Below are 24,313 nucleotides of genomic sequence, written 5' to 3' on the forward strand. Positions count from 1 at the left end.
GACCACTTGCCGTGTCGCAGCAGACGAACTCAAAAGGGGTGCTATGCTGCCGTTGGTGGCTGTGAAGATCAAAAGCTCTTCGGGACAATACACTACATACGCCTTCCTAGACAGTGGTTCAACGCATTCGTTTATATCGACGTCATTATTGCGCCTGCTCGGTATGGAGCACCGTCCCGGTCGGCAGCTGTCGCTGACCACGGTGCATGGTGCCGCTTCTATCCCGACTCAGATAGCAGAGGGGTTGTCCATTACTGACCTCCAGGGCTTCAATACTTTGCAGCTGCCACCCCTCTACACTCTGCCAAGTATTCCCGTTGACTCTGGTCATTTCCCTAAGGTTGCAGATGTTGAAAGGTGGGAACACTTACGAGGCATTGATCTCCCAGATTCTAATGTATCAGAAGTCGGTTTGTTATTGGGAGCCAATGCATATTTAGCAATGGAACCACTGAGGGTTATACCAAGCATAAATAACAGTCCGTATGCAATACTCACAAGATTTGGATGGATAGTATGTGGAATAAATCAGACGGAAGGTCAGACGGCAAACACCGCGATCTTCAAGACAAACGTAACCGCGAGCACAACGCTAGAAGAAATGGTAAAATCTCTATACAACCACGAATATGAAGAAAGCCTTCACTGTACCAGGAGAGGTTTGTCTGCAGAAGATCGGTTGTGGCTCCAAAGAGTCAATACTTCGATTGAACATGACGGCCATCACTACAGTATTACTTTACCACTGACTGAAGAAAGTTTGGTTTTACCGAACAATATCTCAATTGCAAGATCGCGGTTTAAACAAGTTAAAATTCAGATTGGAAAGAAACAAACTGTTCGCTTTCGATTACATGTCGTATGTGGACACAATGATACAGAAAGGATTTGCAGAACGTGTTCCAGAAGGAAGTGAAAATAGAAACGATGGTAGGGTGTGGTACCTGCCTCACCATGCCGTTTATCACTCGCACAAACCCGACAAAATACGGGTGGTTTTTGACTGTGCCGCTCAATTTCAGGGCATATCACTGAACGATTGCTTGCTTCAGGGCCCAGACCAAACCAACACACTTCTAGATGTGCTTCTACGTTTCCGATTAGAGCCAATCGCCTTTATAGCTGACATAGAGGGCATGTTTAATCAAGTACATGTTCACGAGTCAGACAGAGATTTACTCAGGTTCCTCTGGTGGCGAGATGGAAACACGTCAAACGAATTACAACAGTTCAGAATGAAGGTGCATATTTTTGGCGCCAAGTCGTCTCCTGCCGTTGCTTGCTATGCACTCAGGCGAACAGCCGAAGATAACAAAACTCATTTTTCCGAAGAAGTCGTAAGCACAATACGACACAATTTTTATGTTGATGATGTACTGAAGTCATCTCCCGACGAGCAGACAGCTATTGGTCTAGCTCATGAGCTCAAGGAGTTATGTAGCAAGGGTGGCTTTAATCTTACAAAATTCTCGAGCAACAGCCGGACGGTGGTCAATTCTATCGCATCGGATGACAGGTCCAAGAAACTTAGAAAAGCTTTGATTGAAAATGAGCATCACCCCGATGAACTGGCACTTGGTATAATATGGAAAACTGAGGAAGATGATTTGTCTGTTTCCTTAGACATGTCGAGTCTCACTTCAAGGTCAAAGACCAGGCGAGGCCTATTGTCCGCTGTCAGCTCACTCTATGATCCGTTGGGCATGATTGCCCCGACTATTCTACAAGGAAAAAGAATCCTCCAAGATCTTGCCAGAAAACAGGTTAACTGGGATGGGGAAATCCCGGAAGAAGAGCAGAAAAAGTGGGTAGCTTGGCTGATGAATGTTTCTAAAACAAGTCTCATATCGATCCCGCGCTGCATTAAGCCAACAACTTTTGGAAGCATCGTATCGTGCGAGCTGCATCACTTCGCTGATGCCAGCGAGTGGGCATATGGCACTGTCTCTTACGTCCGTATTGTTGATACAGCGGGGAATATCCATTGCTCATTTCTGAAGGGAAAGGCACATTTAGCTCCACTGAAGACTGTGACCATCCCCCGTCTCGAGTTGATGGCGGCCGTCACGGCTGTAAGAATCAGTGCATTACTCTCTGATGCGATTATTTATGCAGGGTCACCTTGTAAGGTCACTCAGGAGCTATTCTGGACGGATAGCACGACAGTCTTGCGCTATATCTCGAACAGGAAAACGCGATTCCACACCTTCGTGGCTAACAGGTTAGCTATTATCCACGACGGGTCTACTCAAGAGCAGTGGATGTTCGTACCAAGTGCTCTAAACCCCGCCGATGATGTTTCAAGGGGTGAACAAAGTGATCGGTGGTTGACAGGACCAGAATTCTTGTGGAAGTCGAGAAAGGACTGGCCCAAAAAACCTTCAGCTCTACTGGAGTTAAAGGAAGACGACCCAGAACTTAAAGTTTTAGTGAGTTCTATTGGTGTGAGCAATGATCTTCTGAGGGACGAAACAAACGTGAAACATACATTAAGTGACCCGATTGAAAAGCTTCTCAAGCATTACAGCGATCGAAGAAGGCTCATTCGTGCGGTAGCTTGGATCCTCAAGGTAAAGAAGTTTCTAAAATCGCGCATTGTACACGGGGAGGGCCCCTCCTCACGCTTAACGAACTCGGATCTTACGATAGCTGAGGAAGAAATCATCAGATATGTTCAGACTAACGCATTTGTTCAAGACTTTACTCAACTTCGCGCGGGAAATCATGTCCGTGCATCAAGCACCCTGCACAAGTTGGATCCATTCCTCAAAAATGGATTGTTGCGAGTTGGAGGACGTTTGCAGAACGCTGACCTGACCTACAACGCTAAACACCCGGTCATTTTGCCTTCTCGCAGCAGTTACACTGAGATGCTTGTGCACGACACTCATAGACTTTCTGGGCACGCTGGTAGGCAGCATGTTCTTGCTGATTTGCGGAAGAACTTTTGGATTCTCAAAGCGAATGCCACGGTTAGAAGGATGTTGAAATCGTGCGTATTCTGCCAGAAGAAATTTCATCCAGTTGAAGTGCAAAAATGCGCAAACTTGCCAGAAGACAGGGTAATGGCTTTGGAAAAGGCATTCACAAGAACGGGTGTCGACTACTTTGGGCCATTTTATGTGCGACATGGTCGGGGCCAGATTAAGCGTTATGGCGTGCTCTTTACCTGTTTATCCATACGAGCCGTGCACCTTGAAGTAGCTGATGATCTGTCTGCCGACTCTTTTATTTGCGCCCTAAAAAGATTTGTTTGCAGGAGAGGTCACGTCAAGGTTTTACGTTCGGATAGGGGCACAAACTTTGTGGGAGCCAATAATGAGTTACAGCGAGAACTGCACAGACAAGAGCAAAACGAAGACTGGATCCACTACAAGGCGCTGACAATGGAAATCGACTGGATATACAATGTGGGAGGAGCGTCCCATCATGGAGGTGCGTGGGAAAGGCAAATTAGAACGATCCGGAGACTTCTCGAGACCGTGATCAATGGAGCGATGAAGGATGAAACGTTGCAGACGATTATGTGCGAGGTCGAATCCATCATAAACAACAGACCATTGACGCCAGTTTCAGCCGACTCATGTGACATTCCACCACTTACCCCTAACCACATTCTGCTCGCTGGCAATGGGTATGATTTAGTCCCCACCAACTTATTTGATAGGTCTGACTGCGATAGTCGTAAACGGTGGAAACAGGCTGCGTATTACGCTAGTATGTTTTGGACACGCTGGCGAACAGAGTACTTGCCGTTACTACAAGAAAGACCCAGTGAGACAGCTAAAGATAGGCCAAATGTTGGAGTGGGCGATGTGGTGCTGCTTGTAGATGATGATGTACCTCGAGGCCAGTGGCCGCTAGGTAGAGTGTTAGGGGTGAAGCACAGCGCCGATGGGCTGGTTCGTACCGTCAAGCTGAAGGTCAGGGGCACGACCTTCGAGCGCCCAGTGACGAAGCTTGTGAAGATACAAACAAGAAGTTGTTGAAACCTCATAGATGTTTCAAGGGGAGGGTGTTGGTGCAGCAAAACCAAGAGTCACAATTGCATAAAATCCAGGACCCGACGGCTTTGCAGCGATAACCGCTCGTGAAAATTTAAATGACAAGTTTAACGAATTTAGGTAGACTCGAGAGACAAAAAGGAAGAGAAAGAAAATTTTTGAAATGGCTTGAATGGCAAACCTCGAAACGATAAATATAATATAGGAAACGAAACAAATGAAGAAACACTAAGAACCGCGAAGTAAAACGAAGAAATCAGAAGAATAACGAAACGAAATGAAAAGTGATTAGTAAATCATGACGGTGTATTGACATGGAAATCACTTGCGAGGTTAAAATACATGTTAAATTACGATTAAGTTGATATCGTATCGAATCACCAAAGCCATTTGATGCCAACAGGCACTAACATGACCCTTTCCGGTCAGGTCATGACCTTGACCTGATGTCAAATTTTCAAAATGACGTTTCAAGGTCAACAAATGATTAATTCGACGCGTCTCGACGAGAGGAACACGATGCTGCCAAAAGTAATGTCGTGGCTCTCTTGACTCTTGAGTCAAAAGTTATTGACCAAAAAACATTTTCGTGAAAACTGCTATTTTTACAGTTTTTGCCCTCTGGGGAGGCTAAACCGTTGACCTGAGGTCAAATCTGAAAAAAATACTTAGAAAGGTCTGTGAGAGCTATCGAATGCGCTTTTCTGTGGCGCTGTAGCTTTATTGGTTCTCGAGGTAGCCGAATTGGTAGTTTTCAAAATTGTTGAAATGGACTACATTTGACCTCTGACGACCTGACCTTTGACCTGACCCAAAAAATGACCGAAGTGTTTCCGTCATTATTTTTGACGCTCTTTCGAATGCCGCTTACTGCGTGTCGCTAACTGGCCCAGGAGCCGAGTTAGACGGGGGGTTCAGAGTTCAGACCCCCCCCCCCCCGGCGCGGAAGTCGCGGAGCCCGGCCCGACGCGTGCGCCATCCCGCAACATCTATATCGCCCTCCGTTGCGCCCGCTGAACGTCTGGTGGACACTTGTATCGCCCCCTATCCCTCCTCCGTGCACTGGCGAGCCGCTTACCGCGCGGCCTTCCACCACTCGGTGTCCGCCTCTATTCCCTTCCACGCATCGCAGCGCCGGCCCGGGGGAGGAGTGCCATTGATTGTGCGATATTAGCCCGGGGAGGAGCGCGCCCGGTCATTTTAGCGAGGCGGACACACTGCCAGAGGCGGCAGCTCAGCGAGGCGTCAGCGAGGGAGATGGGGGGGGGGGCGTCATCACAGGCCTGGCTGGACACCCTCACTGGCGGATCCAGGGGGGGGCCACGGGGGCCATGGCCCCCCCCAAAGGCCTAAAGTGGCCTGTTTGGCCCCCCCCAAAACGCCAGAAAATTGATAAGAAAATATACCTTGATGGAGGTTTTTAGCCACTTGGTGAAGTAAAGCTTTCCACAGCATAATATGGAAGCAATATAGTAGCAGTGAGGGTCAGTCAAAAGTTGCGCGAGCGGAGTCGACCTTAAAAAAAGACTGTTGTTGGCACGTGTTTATGGCGCGGCAGCTGGTAGTTGGCGGTGTTTCGCGTGGTGTGCAATCACTGGCGGATCTGGGGGGGGGGGAGGGGGGGGGGGCACGGGAGCCTGAGGTGCCCCTGACAGGCCCGTGGTGCCCTTGCTAGGCCTGTGGTGCCCCTGGACCCTGGCAGGCCTGTGGTACAGTCCACAGCAGAAGTAATGTGGGGTTTCAGTCATGGGTATGTTCTGCTTCTGAAGCTTAGGAACGATTAGCCAGACTACAATGAAACTTTGAATGTAGCTTATATGTATCGTCACCCTTGCAGCTGCAACTTTAGCTATTGACATCTTCTTTTCAATCACTTCGCATTAAACAATCGCCAGTCAAAGCCAACCGTTGAGTTTGGTAAAACCCTACATTACTTTAGCGGTGGGCTGTACCTCTGGCGGGCCTAGGGTGCCCCTGCTAGGCTGCTGATGCCCCTGGGACCTGACAGGACTGTGGTGCCCCTGACAAGCCTAAAGTGCCCCCAACAGGCCCGTGATGCCCCCGACAGGCCCAAGGTGCCCCTGCGTGATGCCGTGATGCCTGCGAGGCCGGTGGTGCCCCCTGCGAGGCCGGTGGGGCCCCTGACAGGCCCATGGTGCCCCTGCTAGACCGGTGGTGCCCCTGGCAGGCCTGTGGTGCCCCTGCTAGGCCGCTGGTGCCCCTGGGCCCTGACAGGACTGTGGTGCCCCTGACAGGCCCAAGGTGCCTCTGTAAGGCCTGTGGTACCCCTGCTAGGCCTCTGGTGTCCCTGACAGGCCCAAGGTGCCCCTGCGAGGCCGGCGGCGCCCCTGGCAGGTCTCTGGTGTCCCTGACAGACCTGGGGTGCCCCTGACAAGCCTGTGGGGCCCCTCACAGGCCCGTGGTGCCCTTGCTAGGCCTGTGGTGCCCCTGGCGGGCTGGTGGTGCCCCTACTAGGCCGGTGGTGCCCCTGACAGGCCTGTGGTGCCCCCGGGCACCAAGAGGGTCATGACCCATGTGGCCCCCCTTGGATCTGCCACTGATGCATAATATATTGATTTGTAAAGGCGTTATGGCTTATGCAATATGCAATTGCAGGCACTTGGTAGTTGGTATCCCTCACTTATCCCTCATTGGGGCTCTGGCGGGCTCCTGAGGGCCCACGTCTATCTCCGGGAGCCCATATAGACAGGCTCCTTTGGGTCCTTTCAGTACACTATAGCATAAGAGGTCTCCATGCGAGTCCTATACATACATCTGAGGGCGTACCCTGATGTCTGAGGTACCCAACTGCAGCTCCAATGGTCTCTTCTTACACTGGCGGATCCAGGGAGGGGGCATTTAGGGCCATGCCCCCTTCCCAGAGGCCTAAAGTGGCCCGTTTTCCCCCTCCCCCAAACGATAATGAAACATAGTTCAATCAGGGCGTGGCCCAGGAGCCGAGTTAGACAGGGCTGTTTTACCACCTCCGGCCCGCAAAGGGACCCAAGCACTGACTCGAAGCGGGTTAAAGAGACCCTCGCACCTTCAAAAAAGTTAATGAATTGGCATGAAAGTGATGTCGCTAGGTTCAGAAAGGGCGAAAACGAATATCTACCAAATTTTATCGAAAAATATTCACTGGTTTTCAAGAGATTAGACTTTTATTTTTGTTTACTTTTTGGGATATCCGCTGCTGTTCCTAGCGACTTTATTTGAAAGTGCGGCATTGGTTGCGCGCAAAGCAGCCTATACCACCGCATGCTACCAAACGTTTTAGTAAAATATTAAAAAATCATTAGATCTCCGCTGTCGTCACACATTCAGAGGGGTATCCAAAAGCATTAGCCCCTCTGAATCAAAATGCTGCAATTTTGAAATTCAATATTTCCGATTTAAGGCATTTCTCGATGTTGTGAGTGCGTGCCGAAACCGGTAATTGTGAGCCAGGGACCCCATTTTGGCTATCTCAGCTCAAATCTAATGTTAAGGTGGGAGGGTCCCTTTAACTGGTCGATAAAAACAATGGTAAGTGTTTACAAAGTAATATAAAGGCATGGGTCGGGTGGGCTACCATTTATATATTTTTCTTTTTAGTTAAAAAAAAAATATTCATAGTGTCAGGGCTGTGACGAAAAATAAGTGGCCTAAATCCGATGAGAAAACAGGATTTGGGGGTACCCTAGGTTTGGCTCCTGCATGAGTTGGCCCCCCCCCAAAACGCAAGCCTGGATCCGCCAGTGGACACCCTTGTGCGATGCTCGGCGTGTGGCAGGCTCGCTCTTCTGCGGCGCTTCCCGTTCTTTCTCTGGCTGCTGTCAGAGCCTCATTAGCACTGCCTCCGGCGCCATGGTAATAGGCGACAGAGTGTGATGACGAATGGTGACAGATGACGTCACGCCGGACAGCTGACGGCGAGCGGCGGCGGATGGCGGAAAATGGAGGCGGGTCGTCGCCGGCAGCGACGGCAGATAGCGGCAGACAGTGACCAGTGGTGCACACTGCACACTGCACAACAAGCCAGCAAATGTTACATCTTTTTTTAATGAGCGGACGATTGTGATCATATGCCTAGTATATATGTGCATATTGATTATTGCATATCTTTAATTAAGCATGCCTACCTAAGTACCTAGGTACCTACCTGAATCAACAGATTGCATAATTCTGTTAAATCTGTAGGTACGCACAATGCATTGCACAATGCACACAGGTACACAAATACATAGATACCTACACTTGAACTAATGTTTGCGTGACTTCCGCATAAACAGGAAAATGTTAAGGTAGGTATTCTATTTTGATCTCAAAGATACATTAGCAGACATGGTGTCTATCTAACACGCCAGATGGGTGCGGTGCCGTGTAGACGAACGCAGATTGGCAATACAATTGCAATACCTACCTGGTATGCAACCGATAACATTGCCACATTGGTCTCCACTCCCCGCAACAAGCCATTTGGGAAGAAGTGACATCAGATATCACTGGCACGTCTCCTGAGTGCTGCCTCCCTGCCGACGAACAATCAGCGACTCTCACATGCGTGCGTACCTAATGGGAGCCGCCAATTTCCATCTCTAACGGCCTAATCCTACCACCGCTCCAATTATGGTTAGCTCTTTGCCGCTTAAATCTGACATCTCTCAGTCTGTGAGGCCTTCTGACAGTATGCCGCTAGCACAAGGCCAGTGCCAGTGGTGCTCCAGTGCTGCTCAGAACAGAAATAGGCCTACCTTCTGTTAAAGTCTAGGAAAGATTGGCTCGGGTCTAGCAATGACACAACCTATGAGACAAGGACTAACGTTTCAAATCTGTTAAAGAACACTGAGCCGAAACATGTCGTGCTATTGATAATTCCTCACAAAAACATTTATTATAAATGCGTTATAAATGTGTGCTGTAGTTATGTATAGTTCGAAATTGTTCACTAACAATGACGTGCAGCCGAGCAAAGACTTATTGAGTCGATTCTGAATATTCCTAACGATCAGGATGAAGCGCAAGTAGGTAGGTGGGTACATTTTATTCTGATCTGGATTTGAAGATTAGAATTAGATAAAAGTGATGAATAAATTTCCTGACACCTTCCATAACTGTAAGTCAAGGAACTAGCAGAAAACGAAATATGAAGCTCGCCTTTTTTCCTGGTCTGCCCACAACGCGGCCGTTTTCTGAGTCTGCTCATACACCGCTATAATGCCCACGGCCACAATGACCGTCCGGCACTGAAAGACCTCAGCCCGGTCGCAGGCAGCGGAGATAAATGGTTTTTCATTACCAACCTGTATTGATGGTGTGTCGAGACCCGAACACATTCAACGGCTTAATTCTTTTCTCCTTTGTGCCTTACCAAAGACAGATGACAGTGCGTACTCCGTATAAGCGGTCAAGCTGCGTGCAAACTGCGCTCTGCTGTCATTTATAACAGATTAGCGCCTGTTGAAGTGCCGGACTGATCAGTTAAACAGTTAAATTGGGGTGGCACTTTTAGATAGAGAGACCAGTCGGTCTAATCGTTTACATTTTTGTAGAAGTATGTAATTGCAGAATGCTGTCAGTTACACTTCCAAGTCTACGAATATTGTAATCCCTCTAAATTTCGAAATGCTATTTGCTAACTCACCAAGTCCGTGGGGAGTGAGCTAGCCTCTGCACCGGTGCGCCGTCCCTATTTGGCCGGCAGCTGGGCCGGCGGTCGGACGGACGGTCGGACGGTCGGTCGGGCGGGCGGGCGGGCCGGCCGGTTCCGGGCCATTTCTCTGCGGCTCCAGTCGGGCGGCCCCCCACCACGCTCATCACACCGCCGAGCCGGGAATTAGGCGGCCATCCATCTGCACGGGGCTCGTGACGGCCTCTTCCGGGCGCCGCGGCGCGCCGGTGCCGCCCGGCCGCAGAGCTGGTCACTCCCCTTCAGGTCCCTGACGCATCTCTGACAGACGCGTTCCTCTGCCAGTCGAACGGTCATTGAGCGTCGATCTGCGGTGTCGATCCTGCTGAGACCCGGCCCTCTCCCCAGCCCTGTGACCTTGCCCCGCGCCCGGTGCAACTTTTCCCGCCGGTTAGTGGTAGTTCGACATACTGCGTCTGCCGTCCTGGGCCCATCAGGGAGGTAACTTGGAGCGGCAGGGGAAGTTGGCGGCGGCCGGCCCCGCTCAGCCGCGCTGTGCGCGTCTCACGCCTGTTGGTCCGAGCCGAGGCGTGGCAGGAACAAAGTCCAGGGGAATGAAGAGCAGCTCACCAGAGAAGTTGGGGCTTAGCGAGATTCATCTATGGTCTGCAATATCCAACTGAGAATTTTCCGGGTGGGGAGGGTTTGTGGTCTACCTGAGAAAAGAACGTAGAATCGGGTGTGGTGGGATTCAGACAAAAGTCGTCACCAAGGCCCCTCAGGTTCAGCTATTTCGGTTTGATAAATAATTAGATCCGAGATTTCATCGACCACAAAACACTTTATCAACGGTGTTACAGTGACTGGGCCTCAATTCGTAGAAAGGTGAAGTAATCACAAACCAATGCTCAAGGTGTGTTTGTTCAAATGGCCACTAACTCTGATGTGGAAACACACATATTAGACTCTCAGATGTGCCCATGATCACCGGCTCTGTCGATCTAAGACTTCTGCGCTTTATTTCGGCCCTCGGGGTCTGGGCATTAGACAGCCTCTCAAGGAACTTGCCATGAATGATATCCTAGTGAAGATACATGCCGGATTACTTAGCGAGCGTACTTTGAAAGCCTCCTGGGAAGGATGACGAACTCCGTGTGATGTTCCAGGTAACGCCACGCAGATGATCGTAAGTAGATCTGAGACCACGAGCCGCCCTTTGCATGGAAGAGCCGTTGTTTGGAGCCGAGCTGGTGATGGGACGCGCCATTGATCCTCATTATAAGGCTGATTAGCCCGCGGTAGAGGCCGGTGGCGGTCAGTTGTGCCATCAGGCCAGTAGGTCAGCGCCTGACCCACCGGTGGCGCCGCCTGCCAGATGACCTATCAACTGATGCTCCAAGGTCTTGCAAATAACACCAGCCTCAAAATTGAATAGGCGGTCCTGGTGGCCCAGTTGGTAGGGTATTTGTTCGGGTTACGGGTGGACCCAAATTCGATTCCCGGTGGCGCTTGGCGTCTAGACCCGATCAATCCCCAGTTGCGTCAACAGGAGCCATGCGTAGGCTTTCTCACATCAGTGGCACTCATCAGCCCATCTGATCCGGGGGTAGGACCACCAGCCGACGCGGCGGTCTGTGGGGTTTGGGAGCCCCTCCCCAGCCGACGTAGCGGGGTTCTGGATTAGGAGTCCATCCCCCTTCCCTCCTCCTCAGCCGACGCGGCGATCCCCACTCCCCATGCCGCTCTCGCTCGCCGTCCGATCCAAACTGACCTCAGTGTCTGAGCGGCAGGCAACGACGGGGCCACGGACCGCTAACGAAATGAACAAGGGACAGCGCTAAAGTCGCACTTGAAGAAAAATGCATGATTTCGTAATCAATGTGGCATTCATGTGGGTGACGTGATTTTTTGACGCTTTCCCACTGTCACGCGTCTCACGATACCAAGACATAACCGAATCAGTAGAGCTTGCATGAAAGTGCACTTACCGGTAGATTTAAAACATTGCCTCAATTTCGACTTTAACGTTTATTCTTTAACCCGCGCCCGGCTGGGGGTCCTGGATTTCCACGCCCTGCTGGGGGGGGGGGGGTGTTTGAACACCCCCCCTTCTAACTCGGCTCCTGGGCCACGTAGCGATACGCGGAAGGCGGCGTTCGAAAGAGCGTCAAAAATAATGAGGAAATCACTTCGGTCAATTTTTTGGTTAGGTCAAAGGTCAGGTCACCAGAGGTCATTGAAGGCAAAATTTCGCCGATTTCCAGGTCGAATGTCAACAATTTCCAAGAAACCAACGCATAACTCGGGAACCAATAGAGCTACAGCGCCGCGGAAAAGCGCATTCGATAGCCCTATTAACGCCCTTTCTGAGTAATTTTCTCAGATTTGACCTAACGTCAATGGTTTTGCCTGCAGGGGGCAAAAACTGCAAAAATAGCCGATTTTTCGGAAACAATTTTTCTGCAATAACTTTTGACCCAAGCATTGTACGAGCTTACTTTTACCGGCATCGTGTTCCTCTCGTCAAGACGCATCGAATGAACTATAACTTGACCTTTAAAGGTCAACTTGAAAATTTGACCTCAGGTCAAGGTCATGACCTGACCGGAAAGGGTCATGTTGCATATCAGTCGATCCGTATCGTCGAGCTGAACACATCTAAGGCGTTTTCATCGCTCTAGCATGCCTCTATCAAAAGTTATTTGCGAAAAACTGTTAAATACCATTCGTGACCTAAGATGACCTCAGGGCATAAACAGGGGTCACGGACACCATTTTCATGTTCAGTGTGTCTAAACCAGTTGTAATTCAGTGTTTGGGAGTGTTTATAATGTGTTTCGTCCAAAAGAGGCGCATTTCAATTTTCTCCCATTGACTTATAATGGGGAGGTCGCAAAATTGACCTGACCTTAGGTCATCGGTATCAAAATTCTGAGATATACATTTTGTACATGCTATTGCTCTTAGCAATCGCTGAAAGTTTCAAAGCGATCGGTCACTCGGTGTAGCTATGACAGACATTGAAACTTTTTGTGAGGTGAGGTCACTTCAAGTGACCTGGTGACCTGACCTTGAATGACCTTGGTCTGAAATTTTCACAACATGTGTAGAATTGATGTATGATAAGGTGTACCAAAAACGGCGGCGCTCCGCGCCGCCGTTTTTGAGATATTCGCGAAAAACCACAAGGGGGGTGTTCAAACACCCCCCCCCCCCCCAGCAGGGCGCGGGTTAACCCACCGCGCCACGTTTTTGTTCTTTTCAGCTCTGTTTTTGTCGCCATTTTTATGCATTCGTACCAATCCATGGAAAGTAGCAAATCAACAGTGCCGTTCAGTTTTGATAGCTAAATCTGCTCCCGAGCACATACCTTGTCGAATCGGGACTCAGTCCTATCAGTCTCCAGTTCAAATGAAAACAGGGGTCAACAGGAGCCAAGCTGACATTTTTTGACATCAATATTTACGAGTATTTGCCCGACATTGAAATGGTTTTGCAGAATGGCTTCAGTAAACACCTCTTTCAAAATAGGAGAAAGACACGGCGAATGCGAATGTTATCTGGCAAAGTCCATCGATACTTGATTATTACCTTCATTGTGTATATGTCGGCTTCGTCACAAATTGCTTTAATTGCCTCCAAACATAAGCAGAGTATGCAGTGTCTGAGTCAACAGGTAACCAGTTGCCGCTGCTGCCAGGTCCGGCTATCACAGCCGCGCTCTCTCAGAAGGAGCCGTCACATTCCCTGCAGCGCTGCCATACAGGTAAATCAATCTGGCGCAGCTCGCTGCGCTCGTCGCGCCTTGGCAGGCGTCCGTTTTTGGTTCTGTTCCATTAGCGGCGCGGCGGCGGCGGCGGTGGCGCAGCTGCTGCGTCAGTTCGCGGACGGCGCCGGCCGCGGCGGCCGGGTCGCATTCACCCGTCCGCCGCCGCGCCGTGTCCGGGCCTGAAGGTCAGATGATCGCTAAAATGGGGTCGATCGCACTCGAGCTCCGCTTCCAAAAGCTACACTTAGCGTGGCGACTGGTTCAGCCTGACCAACTAGCTGCGGCTGAAAGTTACGTCTTCTGCGAGCGCCTGTGTGCGCATCTGCATACCAAAAGCTTATTGCTCCCGATGGACACTTTCAGGTTTTATTGTAACTCTCCGACTTAAAGTTTCTTTTCTAGACTCTATATTAGTTGCAAATTACAGGACAGCTCGAAAAGTAAATTGTAGTGAGCATCTCTTATCAGTGCGATATACCTAAGTGTGAACTTGCTTTGAAAAAACAGTAGCTACTTTGAAGGCTAACCTTTGGCCACTTTGAGTAGGGAACTGGGTCATCAGGCATAAGGGAAAGTCAGGTAGACAAATGTTGAAATTCTCATGTCGTCTTCTGATTGCCCGAAACGAAAAAACTTAAACAAACATGCATCGATTCTAGTGATCGGCAAGTCTTCCTTGATTTCATTTTACATGACTTAGGTACCTGACGTTATCGTAGAAAATAATAATGCTCCTTGAGTTTTGAGCCTGATGAGAATGCTCGAGGAAGTTAACTTCGGTATCAAACCTTAACCCTCGCCCGCACATGGGGGGAGGGGTGGTTGCCACCCCACCCCCCCAGGTAGTCTTTCTGCTCTGCACTCAACATTTTTAGAGCTAGAAGGCTGATTTTTCGTATAGCTGCTCCTCTATCCTTTCCTGATGTCCACTGAAAATTTCAAGTTGCTGTGGTTTTTGGTTTCGGAGATATGACCTTGTTTTTCAGGTCATGTCATGACCCAAATGGCCAATTCTCAACATCTTGCGTTGGCTATGGGCCTTGTGAGCTTTTAACACCTTGATTTCGGCCTTTTATGCCAATCCTACCTCCCACCTATCATGAAACATGTTGTTCGACGATGTACAGAGGTCAAGGTCAGGGTCAAGGTCAACCTAGGTCATCTAAGATAATTGCGTTTTAGGCAAGCTGAATTTACTTTTTTTGAAATTTTTTGACTACATTTTTGGTAAAAGCTTCTCAGATCATGATTTCATGTAATATGGACACATAAACAATCGGTGCACACATCAGTATACACACAGACACACACAGACATACAAACACATATTATTGACCTTGACCTAACTTGACCTGAGATGACCTCAGCAGCAAAAACCTGGTCGGGTAGTGTGACAAAGAGGTTCTAGCTGGCTTGGCACCAGAAAACGGCATCGTCATCGGTATATGACAAGCAGCGCGCTTGATATCCAACGGTGACCTAAAACAGCAACATTTTTTAGTTTGACCTGACCTGGAAGGTCAATGACTGACCTGAGAAGGTAAAACTGGGTATCATTGGATTCGTCTCTTCCCAAAGAATCTTTTTGGTCTTTACCGCTAAGCTCTATCTCCAACAGGAACGAAATGGCGCGGGGGGGGCAACCCCCCCCCCCCATGTGCGTTCTAGGATGGGAAAATGGCATGTGCGGGCGAGGGTTAACCTTCCAGGCGGTGGGGGGGCATTTTTTGCCCCCCCCCCTCTTTAGTTTTTTCGATATATCTCGGGAACCACTGCGCCGATCGTCACCAAACTTTCAGTACCCTCCCGGGAGTAGCTAGCGCACATGGTGACCAAAATTTTTTTCCAAAGGCTATGATAGGTTGGCCGCTAATGACGTCAGAGTGACGTCAATTCTGCCATTTTCGACCCAAAAAAAGGTTTCGCGGGAAGAGCTGTCAGGCCTACAGCTTTAGAGATACAGAAAAATGTTTCAGACATAAAAGGTGTGGGATCAAGTGGGCTACAAAACAGCTATTTCGATTTTTCGAATTTTTTGGATTTTGACCCCCAAAAATCAAAAAATAGATTTTTTGAATATAATAGCCAAAAAATCCTTCTTTTTTTTTTTAATTTCGAAAAACCGGAATATATGTGATAGTCCCTACCGCCTTCTATCTACATACCAAATTTGAGATCGATGCCTCTTTTTTTGGCCAAGTTATAGCGAAAAAACTGTTCAAAATTGATGACGTCAAATTTTCAAACTCAATTTTTAGCATAGACCTCGTAGCGCAAAACAAAGACCACCATTAGACTCCCCGTGACGAGCTGCATCGAATCAATACCCATTTTATGCAAAAATATCAACTTTGAAATTTGACCTTTTTTGACCTGACCTTGACCTGACCTCCACCAGAAAGTGACCTAAACCGTACCTGATGGTCTTATAACCAACACCATTGAGTTGGAAATGAAAAACTGGCCATAAAACATGTATCGCACAACCTTAGTAAAGTTGGGTTCATGTGGTGACCCTTGGTGACCTTTGGTGACCTGACCTGTGACGTGACCTGGTATGACCAGTGACCTCTAATAGCAACATATGTACTAGACAACTGACGCCCTATCGCTGATTTTCGACAAAATGCGTTTTACTCGGTGGTACAGCGCTTTCTCTAGAAGCCCCGTGAACGGTGAAACATTTTATCTTTGACCTGACCTGTGACGTCATCGGTGACCCCGAGGTCAATGAAATTTGGTTTCTTTCCACAAATTTGGCAGGGCTATCGAACGCCGTTTGAATTTTCCGGATCCGTCCAGTAGTTTCGGAGATACGGGGGGGGGGCAAAAAAATGCCCCCCCCCCCACACCGCGCGGAAGGTGGCCGGGAGGCCCACCGCCTGCCGGGTTAACTGTTCAGTATTTGGTGCTTCATATTGCCGGTTTCATGAATGTTTGCTATGGTCCTAGACAACCTCAGTTATTTTCTATCTTATTTAACAGTTGTCAGCTTTGTTTTGTAGCCGCGCGTTTATGCTCACCAGGTCATTCAATGCCTTAAATTTGTAAGTTATCAATTTTCTTTAATTGTTGCCTTAACCGTTTCCACACTTATTTTTATTTTTCCACACTTATTTTTATTTTTACATGGTCTCCAGCTGGAGTCGTATAATAACTTTGCTTCGAATTTCATACATCTGCATTGAAACTGACAACTTTCAGGGTCAATCACCCATCATAGTTAGATACATAGTGTAATAAATTACTATTTATTTATAAGTTTGCTGATAAGTTATTTATAAGTTGCTTATAAGTTAAGTATTTATTAAATAAGTTATTTATTACACCATGTTAGATATGTGCAAACGTGCTTATGAAGAGCTTCTGTGATGTTTCCAGTAAGCCAGTCTCGAGATTAACAGCCAACGATAACAAAGTCAAATTGAAAATGGGCGCAGCTGTGACTGCGAGGCCTGACAAAGAAGTAGAAGAGATAATTGAAATACGTCAATCTTCAGGGCGCAAAAACTTAGCTCCCCAGAAAGGTACGATCAACAGAGAAAGGGTTAGACCATCAAAGGAGTGAAGAGGATAAACGGCTTAACCGAAGGCTGGAAATAAGTAACTCCTAACCCTCGCCCTGGCAGGGGGGGGTCGATGCGACCCCCCCCCTAAGGTTTTTCGAAGATAGCGTAAAAACGGCGGCGCGCAGCGCCGCCAAATTTGGCACAGCCTATGGGGCAACTTTTTACATATGACCTGAAAATTTCAGGTCCGGGTGACCTTGGGTCAGGTCACCAGGTCAGAAAAACCGGTACAAGGTCATGGTCAAATTTCAATTTTCTTTTTGCGCCTGTCCAACTCACAGTTTTGGACTGATTTCCTTTAAACTTTCAGGATGTGCTAAGTTCACCGAGTTGTATAACATATAGTTCGAGTTTTCTGAGGTCACTGACCTGAGGTCAGTTAGAGGTCACTACGTCGTAATGTTAAGCCTATGGGAAAATACTAAATTCGGAAAATACTGGAGATATCCGCTTCGTTCTATCACTTTTGTGCTTTGAAACCACATTACTTAACAGCAGGTCACTTGGTGCTTCTTTGTTTGGTGTACTTATGTAGTTAGTATTGTATGCTATATGTTATGCATGTGTCTGATAGAACTGGCACAGGCCGTGGCCCACAGCTGTGGCTGTCGGCCGGCGCCGGCAACTAGAGCTGACCGACGGCTCGAGTTCAGGGCCGCTGGCCGGGGCGCACGGCGCCGGCGAGCCGGGGGCCAGTCGGCCGGAGTAGGAGGCGTGTGGCGGCTCGGTCCCCGCTTGGGAATAGACATTTCTGCGCATTTGTTTACTACAAGCTATTTCGGCTTTGACCTTTAAGACGCGTGACCATGTCAGTGACGGGTGATAACGCGGAGAGGAGCGGCCCGGACAATGGACCAGGGACGGTGTCTGTGCCAGTGACCAGCAGCGCAGGGCTACCGAACCAACCGTTTGACACTCGATTGGTGCCTGAATATGACGGCACGACTGACGTGGTGGAGTGGTGGGAGCGTGCGAGGCTCCTCTGTGAACTGCGTGGTGTCTCGCTCATGTCTGTGGTACCGCTGCGGCTGGCAGGCGGGGCATTCACCGTATGGTCACAGATGCCGGCAGCCAGCCGCGGCTCGCTGGTGGAAGTGCAAGAGACGCTGTATGCGGCGTTCGCCATGGACAGCTTCGCTGCGTATGACGCCTTCTGCTGCCGACGCCTGCGGACCGGCGAATCACCGGATGTGTTCCTCTCTGATCTACGGCGGCTAGCGGTGCTTTTCGGGGGTGTGCCAGACAAGGCGCTCATCTGCGCATTTGTCTCTGGACTACCCGACAGCACCAGACAAGCTATCCGCGCTGGATCCAGGGCTGAGGGCCTCAGCCTGGAGGATGTACTCGCTCGGGCCCGCTCAGTGCTGAGCGACCAACGGCCGGCGGCGGCTCCGGTGGCAGCAGCTCAGGTGGCGGCGGCGGCGGCGGCTGGTCCGCTGGCAGCGGCGGCGCGAGCCCCTCGGACAGAGGGGTGGAGCTGGGCGGCAGAGGAAAGGAGCCGGCGGCCGGTGGCGCCTGGGCCGGGGCGGCGTGAAGATCGGTCGGCTGACGTGCAGCCGTCAACGGCGGTGCGTGGACCACGCCGATGCTGGATCTGCCGAGCGATCGGCCACATCTCCGTTGGCTGCCCTCAGCGTCAGCAGCCGGGAAACAGCGCGGGAGAGGCCGCATCAGCGCCGGCGTCCTCTCCAGGGCGGCAGTAGCAGAGGTTCTGCCGATGGCGCAGCTGCGAGTGGCAGGCAGGGAATGCAGGGCGATAGTGGACAGCGGCTGTACGGAGAACCTGGTGTTCGCACCGTACTGCAGCGACTGGCGGAAGGAGCGAGTCCGGGTAACATCGATGAGTGGGGATCCTTTCTACTGTGACGGAGTTGGAAAGGTGGCTGTGGAAACGGCCTCGGGTCAGGCCGCGGTGGTCGACGTACTGGTGATGAGAGAGAAGCCGCTTGGCGCGGAGATGGTGATTGGTGTCAGTGGAATATCAGCACTAGGTGGTGTGCTGATTGGGTCGCAGCGAGAGGTGAGGTTTTGTGGTGCGGTGAGTCGGCTGTGTGACCAGCTGACTGTGGAGGCGTCGGATTTCGGGGCTCAGTTCGATCCTGTGGCTCGAGCGTGGACTGTAGCCTGGAAATGGCGTGACGGTGCGGCACCAGAGTGCCTCGGCAACGGCGTAGCGGAGTATTCCGTACCGGAGGACGCTAAGGAAGAGTTCGACGCTGAACTTCAGTCCTGGATTGAAAACGAATGGTTGGTGCCGTATGATGAGGATTTGTACGGACCACCGCGAGGACTGATCCCGCTCATGGCTGTTCAGCAGAAAAACAAGACCAAAGTGCGACCCGTCTTGGATTATCGAGAGCTCAACAGTCATGTGGTGCCCCACACCGCCGATGCGGACGTGTGTGCCGCCACCCTCAGGAAATGGCGGCGGCACGGCACCAATGTCGCTATCGTCGACCTGAAGAGAGCATATCTTCAGCTGAGGACGGAGCAGAGCCTGTGGCCGTTCCAGACTGTGATGGTGAACGGTCAGCGGTATGCACTCTCTAGGGTCGGATTTGGTTTGAATGTGGCCCCACTTATCATGAAGGCTGTAGTGCGCGCCGTGCTACAGCAGGACCCGGCGATGGAGAGTGCGGTGCTGCCGTACATGGACGACTTGTGTGTGAATGAGGACATCGTCAGCGCTGAACGTGTGGTGGCCCACTTCGCTCAGTACGGGCTAGAGTGCAAGCCGCCGGAGCGAGCGGCTGCCGGTGCACGCCTGCTTGGTTTGCACGTGCGGGCGGTGGGTGGAGTGCTGCGCTGGGCGCGTGACAACGTCGTAGGGCCACCACCTGTCACGCTGACGCGGCGGAGCGTCTTCGCCTGGTGTGGTCGCCTGGTGGCACACCTGCCCGTGTGCGGCTGGCTTCGGCCCGCCGCCGCCTGGTTAAAGCGGCGGGCTAACGCGGTGACGAACAGTTGGGACCAGCCAACAGACGATGCCACCCTGCGTCAGCAGGTTGACTATGTGGCCAGTAGGCTGGCCCGCGACGACCCGGCTCACGGACGGTGGCATGTTGAAGGCGATCACGCGGTGGTGTGGACGGATGCCAGCTCGATAGCGGCCGGAGTGGTGCTGGAGACGCCGACTGGAGACCCAATCGAGGACGGCTGCTGGCTCCGACGTGACGAGACAGCACACATCAACATGGCGGAGCTGGACGCCGCCGTGCGGGGCATCAATCTCGCCATCGCCTGGGAAATGCGTCGACTGGACCTCCGGACTGACTCTGCTACCGTGCACAGATGGATAAGCGACGCTCTGAGCGGGCGCTCCCGTCTGAAGACCAAGGCCCACGGTGAGATGATCATCAGGCGGCGCATCGACATGGTGAAGCAGCTGGTGGACGAGTTCGGCATCGACCTGTCAGTGACCCTGGTGCCGACCGCCCACAACAGAGCGGACTGCCTGACGCGGGTGCCGGTCGAGTGGGTACGCGGAGACGACCCGAGTGTAGGCGAGCCCGCAGTCGCCGCTGCGGTGGTCGGGCCAGTGACTGATGCGGGAGAAGATGACGCTCACGGGGCTGATGCGGGTGTTGTGGAGGACACTGTCGGCACGCGCGAGTCGTCGGCCATCAGCGAGGTTCATGCCAAAGCTGGACACCCCGGTATTCGGCGAACTCTGTACTTTGCCCGTCGTGACATATCGCCGAGTATCACGCGGAGCCAGGTGCAAAAGGTGGTGTCAGACTGTGACGTGTGTCGGTCAGTGGACCCGGCACCCGTCAAGTGGCGTGGCGGGGAACTGGGGGTGAAGGAAACCTGGACCAGACTCGCCATAGACATTACGCACTACCGAAACCGGTCGTACTTGTCAATCATTGACTGCGGTCCGTCGCGGTTTTGTGTGTGGCGCCCACTGCGCCGAACGGACTCGGCCAGTGTGACGGAGCAGCTGGAGGAGATATTTTGTGAGCGCGGTGCCCCAGTCGAACTTCTGGCAGACAATGACACCGCGTTCCGCAGCAGAGAGTTCTCTGTGTTCGCGGCAGGATGGGGCGTACAGCTCCGATTCAGGGCCGTTCACCGACCGAGTGGAAACTCTATCGTGGAGCGAAACCACCGTTCGGTGAAGGTCATCGCTGCTCGTAAACAGTGCTCCGTGTCTGAGGCCGTTCATTTATATAATGTGACGCCTCGCGATGGTGTATCGGCGTCATCATCACCTGCGAGCGCAGTGTATGCGTACCCCGTGCGTGACCGAGTGCGCCCACCCGGTGGAACCGGTGAGGAGGACCGAGACGATCTATCACGCGAGCCCGCGTCGTACCGAGTTGGGGACGCCGTGTGGGTCAGGAAGCCCGGGTCACGGTGCACGGAACAGTCTGGACGCGGTGCTGTCACCGCCACGGTATCACCACAGGTGGTGGAAGTCGACGGGGTACCGTGGCATGTCAGGGACCTCCGGTCATGTGGTGATGTTTTGCGTACCTGTCCTGATGTGTCTGAGGCAACTTCGCCTGGCTCGCCGCCCGATGACGTGGTGGAATATGTCAATTTGCCACTGTTAGCCGATGGGGGAGAGGGTTCATCACCTGATGTGGGGGTAGAAGGAGAGACGGTGAGTGAGAGTGAGGTCCGACGCAGTGACCGCTCGCGGCGGCCACCTGATCGCCTTCAGTATGAAGAACTGGGTACGCCCCATGCAGATACTAGCGTTAGTGATCCTTGAGGATCAGGAGGGGCTGTAGTTAGTATTGTATGCTATATGTTATGCATGTGTCTGATAGAACTGGCACAGGCCGTGGCCCACAGCTGTGGCTGTCGGCCGGCGCCGGCAACTAGAGCTGACCGACGGCTCGAGTTCAGGGCCGCTGGCCGGGGCGCACGGCGCCGGCGAGCCGGGGGCCAGTCGGCCGGAGTGGGAGGCGTGTGGCGGCTCGGTCCCCGCTTGAGAATAGACATTTCTGCGCATTTGTTTACTACAACTTATCCATGGGTCAGGTCAAATGAGGTCAACTGAGGTCAAATGACGTTTTTGCCAATAACTTGGCACATAATGACGCTAGAGCTTAAAAAATGGTATCATTGTGTTCCTGGTGATCAGCCGAATCGAATGATATGCAATATGATGCAATTTGGTTAATTTGAACTTAATTTATTAATTTAAGTTTACTTAAAACTTAAGAAAAACTTTAAGTACACTTAAGCAAGCTAAAAAGTATATCATTCGACGCACCTTGACGTGCTGAGTTCACTAGTGCTTTTCTTTTTGCTCTATCTTAATTAGATCAAAAGTTATGAGCGAAAAACTTTTGACCTGTTTTTAGCGAAATTTTTACATTTTTACCCCCCAAAACCCCCCTAAATATTGACCTAGAGCAACCAAATTTGCACAGGGGCGAGAACTCCAGGGGGCCCACCTACCTACCAAATTTGGTGTTTCTAGGTGCCATAGGAGCCAATCGCGAGGGGGGGGGGTCGCATCGACCCCCCCTGCCAGGCCGTGTTATGAAAAATGCCCTGCCAGGGCGAGGGCTAAATGATAGCTTAAGCCAAAACAGTTCAGCGTAGCTATATCATATAAGCTTGTTTTCAAAACCAAATCAGCTGCTATGTACAATGTATGTATATCGGCGGTGGTGATCGCTGAAGTATGTAACTGCAGCTGACAGCCGGAAAATGGGAGTCGATAATCGTGGCGTGACGTCAGTGCCCCGCTCCCAGGAGCAGCTGCTGGGGGGCTGCTGGGGAGGGGACGGGAGGCCAGTGCGGCCACCCGCTCTATGACACGGCCGCGCAGGGTGACTAAGTAATTGCTCGATGACCTCGGGCGTCGCGGCGGCTGGTTCCGCCACCGCAGCGCCGACGGCACCGGTCCTGGCCGTGCAGTGTGGTCTGTCAGGTCGTTGAGGTGAGAAAACACGGGTTCCTTCCGGCACACCCCTAGACACCGGCCAGTCACGGTCCTGTCCACTGACGTGGCGAGAGGTGTGTGCGTGCATATTTGGTGCGTAGAGGGCAACGAAAGCATACCGATACGCTACACTGAAATGCAGGCTGAGCATATGGTATCAGATGTGCCTCTAAAGTGCTATCAAAATAGTACTTGATGCTGACTTTAACCAATAGATTTATGCTTCAGAGATTCGACAGCACTTGTCACAATTGCTTAATGCTTCATACCTACATGGTTCCGAGTACTGTATGTCTGACGGCTGCTCTGCTACACATAGCGTAAGAACTCCGACATGAATCCGCTTTGTGTTACGTACCTAATTCCGAGAGCACCGCGATCGCTCACTGACTTTATAATCTGGATCTTCCATTATAAAGTTAACTCGTGAAACTTATCCCTCTTAATCACTGCGTAACGCGTAGGGCCGCGTCTCAGATGCACTGACACTGGATGGTACGTACACTGGATGGTACGTACATAGATAAGTCTATGTCGTACCAATACTTTACAGGTATATCTGTCATTAGCAGCACTTATCTAATTGGAATAGGCATCTAAATTATACTGGATGAAACAAAATATATTAATAATATAGCATTATTCACATGCCTAGGAGAAGGGACATACTTTGGTATTTTATTAAACTCGCTTTCCTTCAAAAGAACTTTTAATGACATTTAATAGCGATATTCTAATCGATAAGTGATTCCAGACCAGAATGGGAACATCTTAACAGCAGCTTAATTATAGGTAATATCTCTTGCAATATTGATATCTCTTGCAACAGGTTATAGGGATAAGACTGTAGTGTTTATATTCAATTATGCCTACTGACTAGATCCTTCGCTTGATCAACCTATTGGATTAGTATCAACTGATGTGATTGTGAGTGAGCGCGACAACGTAGCGCACCTGTTCAGTAAGACTAGCCGCTTTGCCCCGGTCTCCTCTACGGATAACACTTCCCTTGAACGGTCTGGTCTGTAAGGACATAACGCTTTATCTAGAACGGTGTCTTATTTACCCAACGGTACTTCTGTTTAATTAAGCGGTGGCCGTCAGTGTTGGGTGGCCACCCATTCCACTCCGCTAATGCAAATTAGCAATCCCCGTCCTGCACCTAGGTGGGCGTCATGCAGCTTGTGTCACCTGATCTAAGGACAGTCCACATGATAGCGCAGTGGTTGCTGGGATTGGTTCTGGAAAACATCCCAGCTTTTTACACACCTAGATTCAATTACACAGAGGTCAAAGGCAAGAAAGTAATCTAAATGTTACCAAGAATGACAAAATGTCCAGCGAGATATCTCAGAGGCGTTATAAATATTACATATCAACAAGCATCACTAGCATCACACTGTTAGGTATTACATTTTGACGATTTGAAATTCATTCATCCGAATTCAGGTCACCGAA

General features: G+C 50.7%; 1 protein-coding gene across 1 annotated transcript; it reads left to right on the forward strand.

The window, feature by feature from the left end:
- The first annotated feature begins 17,756 nt into the window (after positions 1 to 17,756).
- Positions 17,757 to 21,893, forward strand: LOC122391275. Its single transcript, XM_043385063.1, has 3 exons — positions 17,757 to 18,183; positions 18,585 to 21,086; positions 21,754 to 21,893. Exons 1-3 carry the CDS (start codon positions 17,757 to 17,759, stop codon positions 21,891 to 21,893), a joined length of 3,069 nt encoding a protein of 1,022 aa, XP_043240998.1.
- The last annotated feature ends 2,420 nt before the right edge of the window (positions 21,894 to 24,313 follow it).

The sequence above is a fragment of the Amphibalanus amphitrite genome, unplaced genomic scaffold (assembly GCF_019059575.1).
Source record: "Amphibalanus amphitrite isolate SeventyFive unplaced genomic scaffold, NRLGWU_Aamphi_draft 000428F_arrow, whole genome shotgun sequence".
Classification (NCBI taxonomy): domain Eukaryota; kingdom Metazoa; phylum Arthropoda; class Thecostraca; order Balanomorpha; family Balanidae; genus Amphibalanus; species Amphibalanus amphitrite.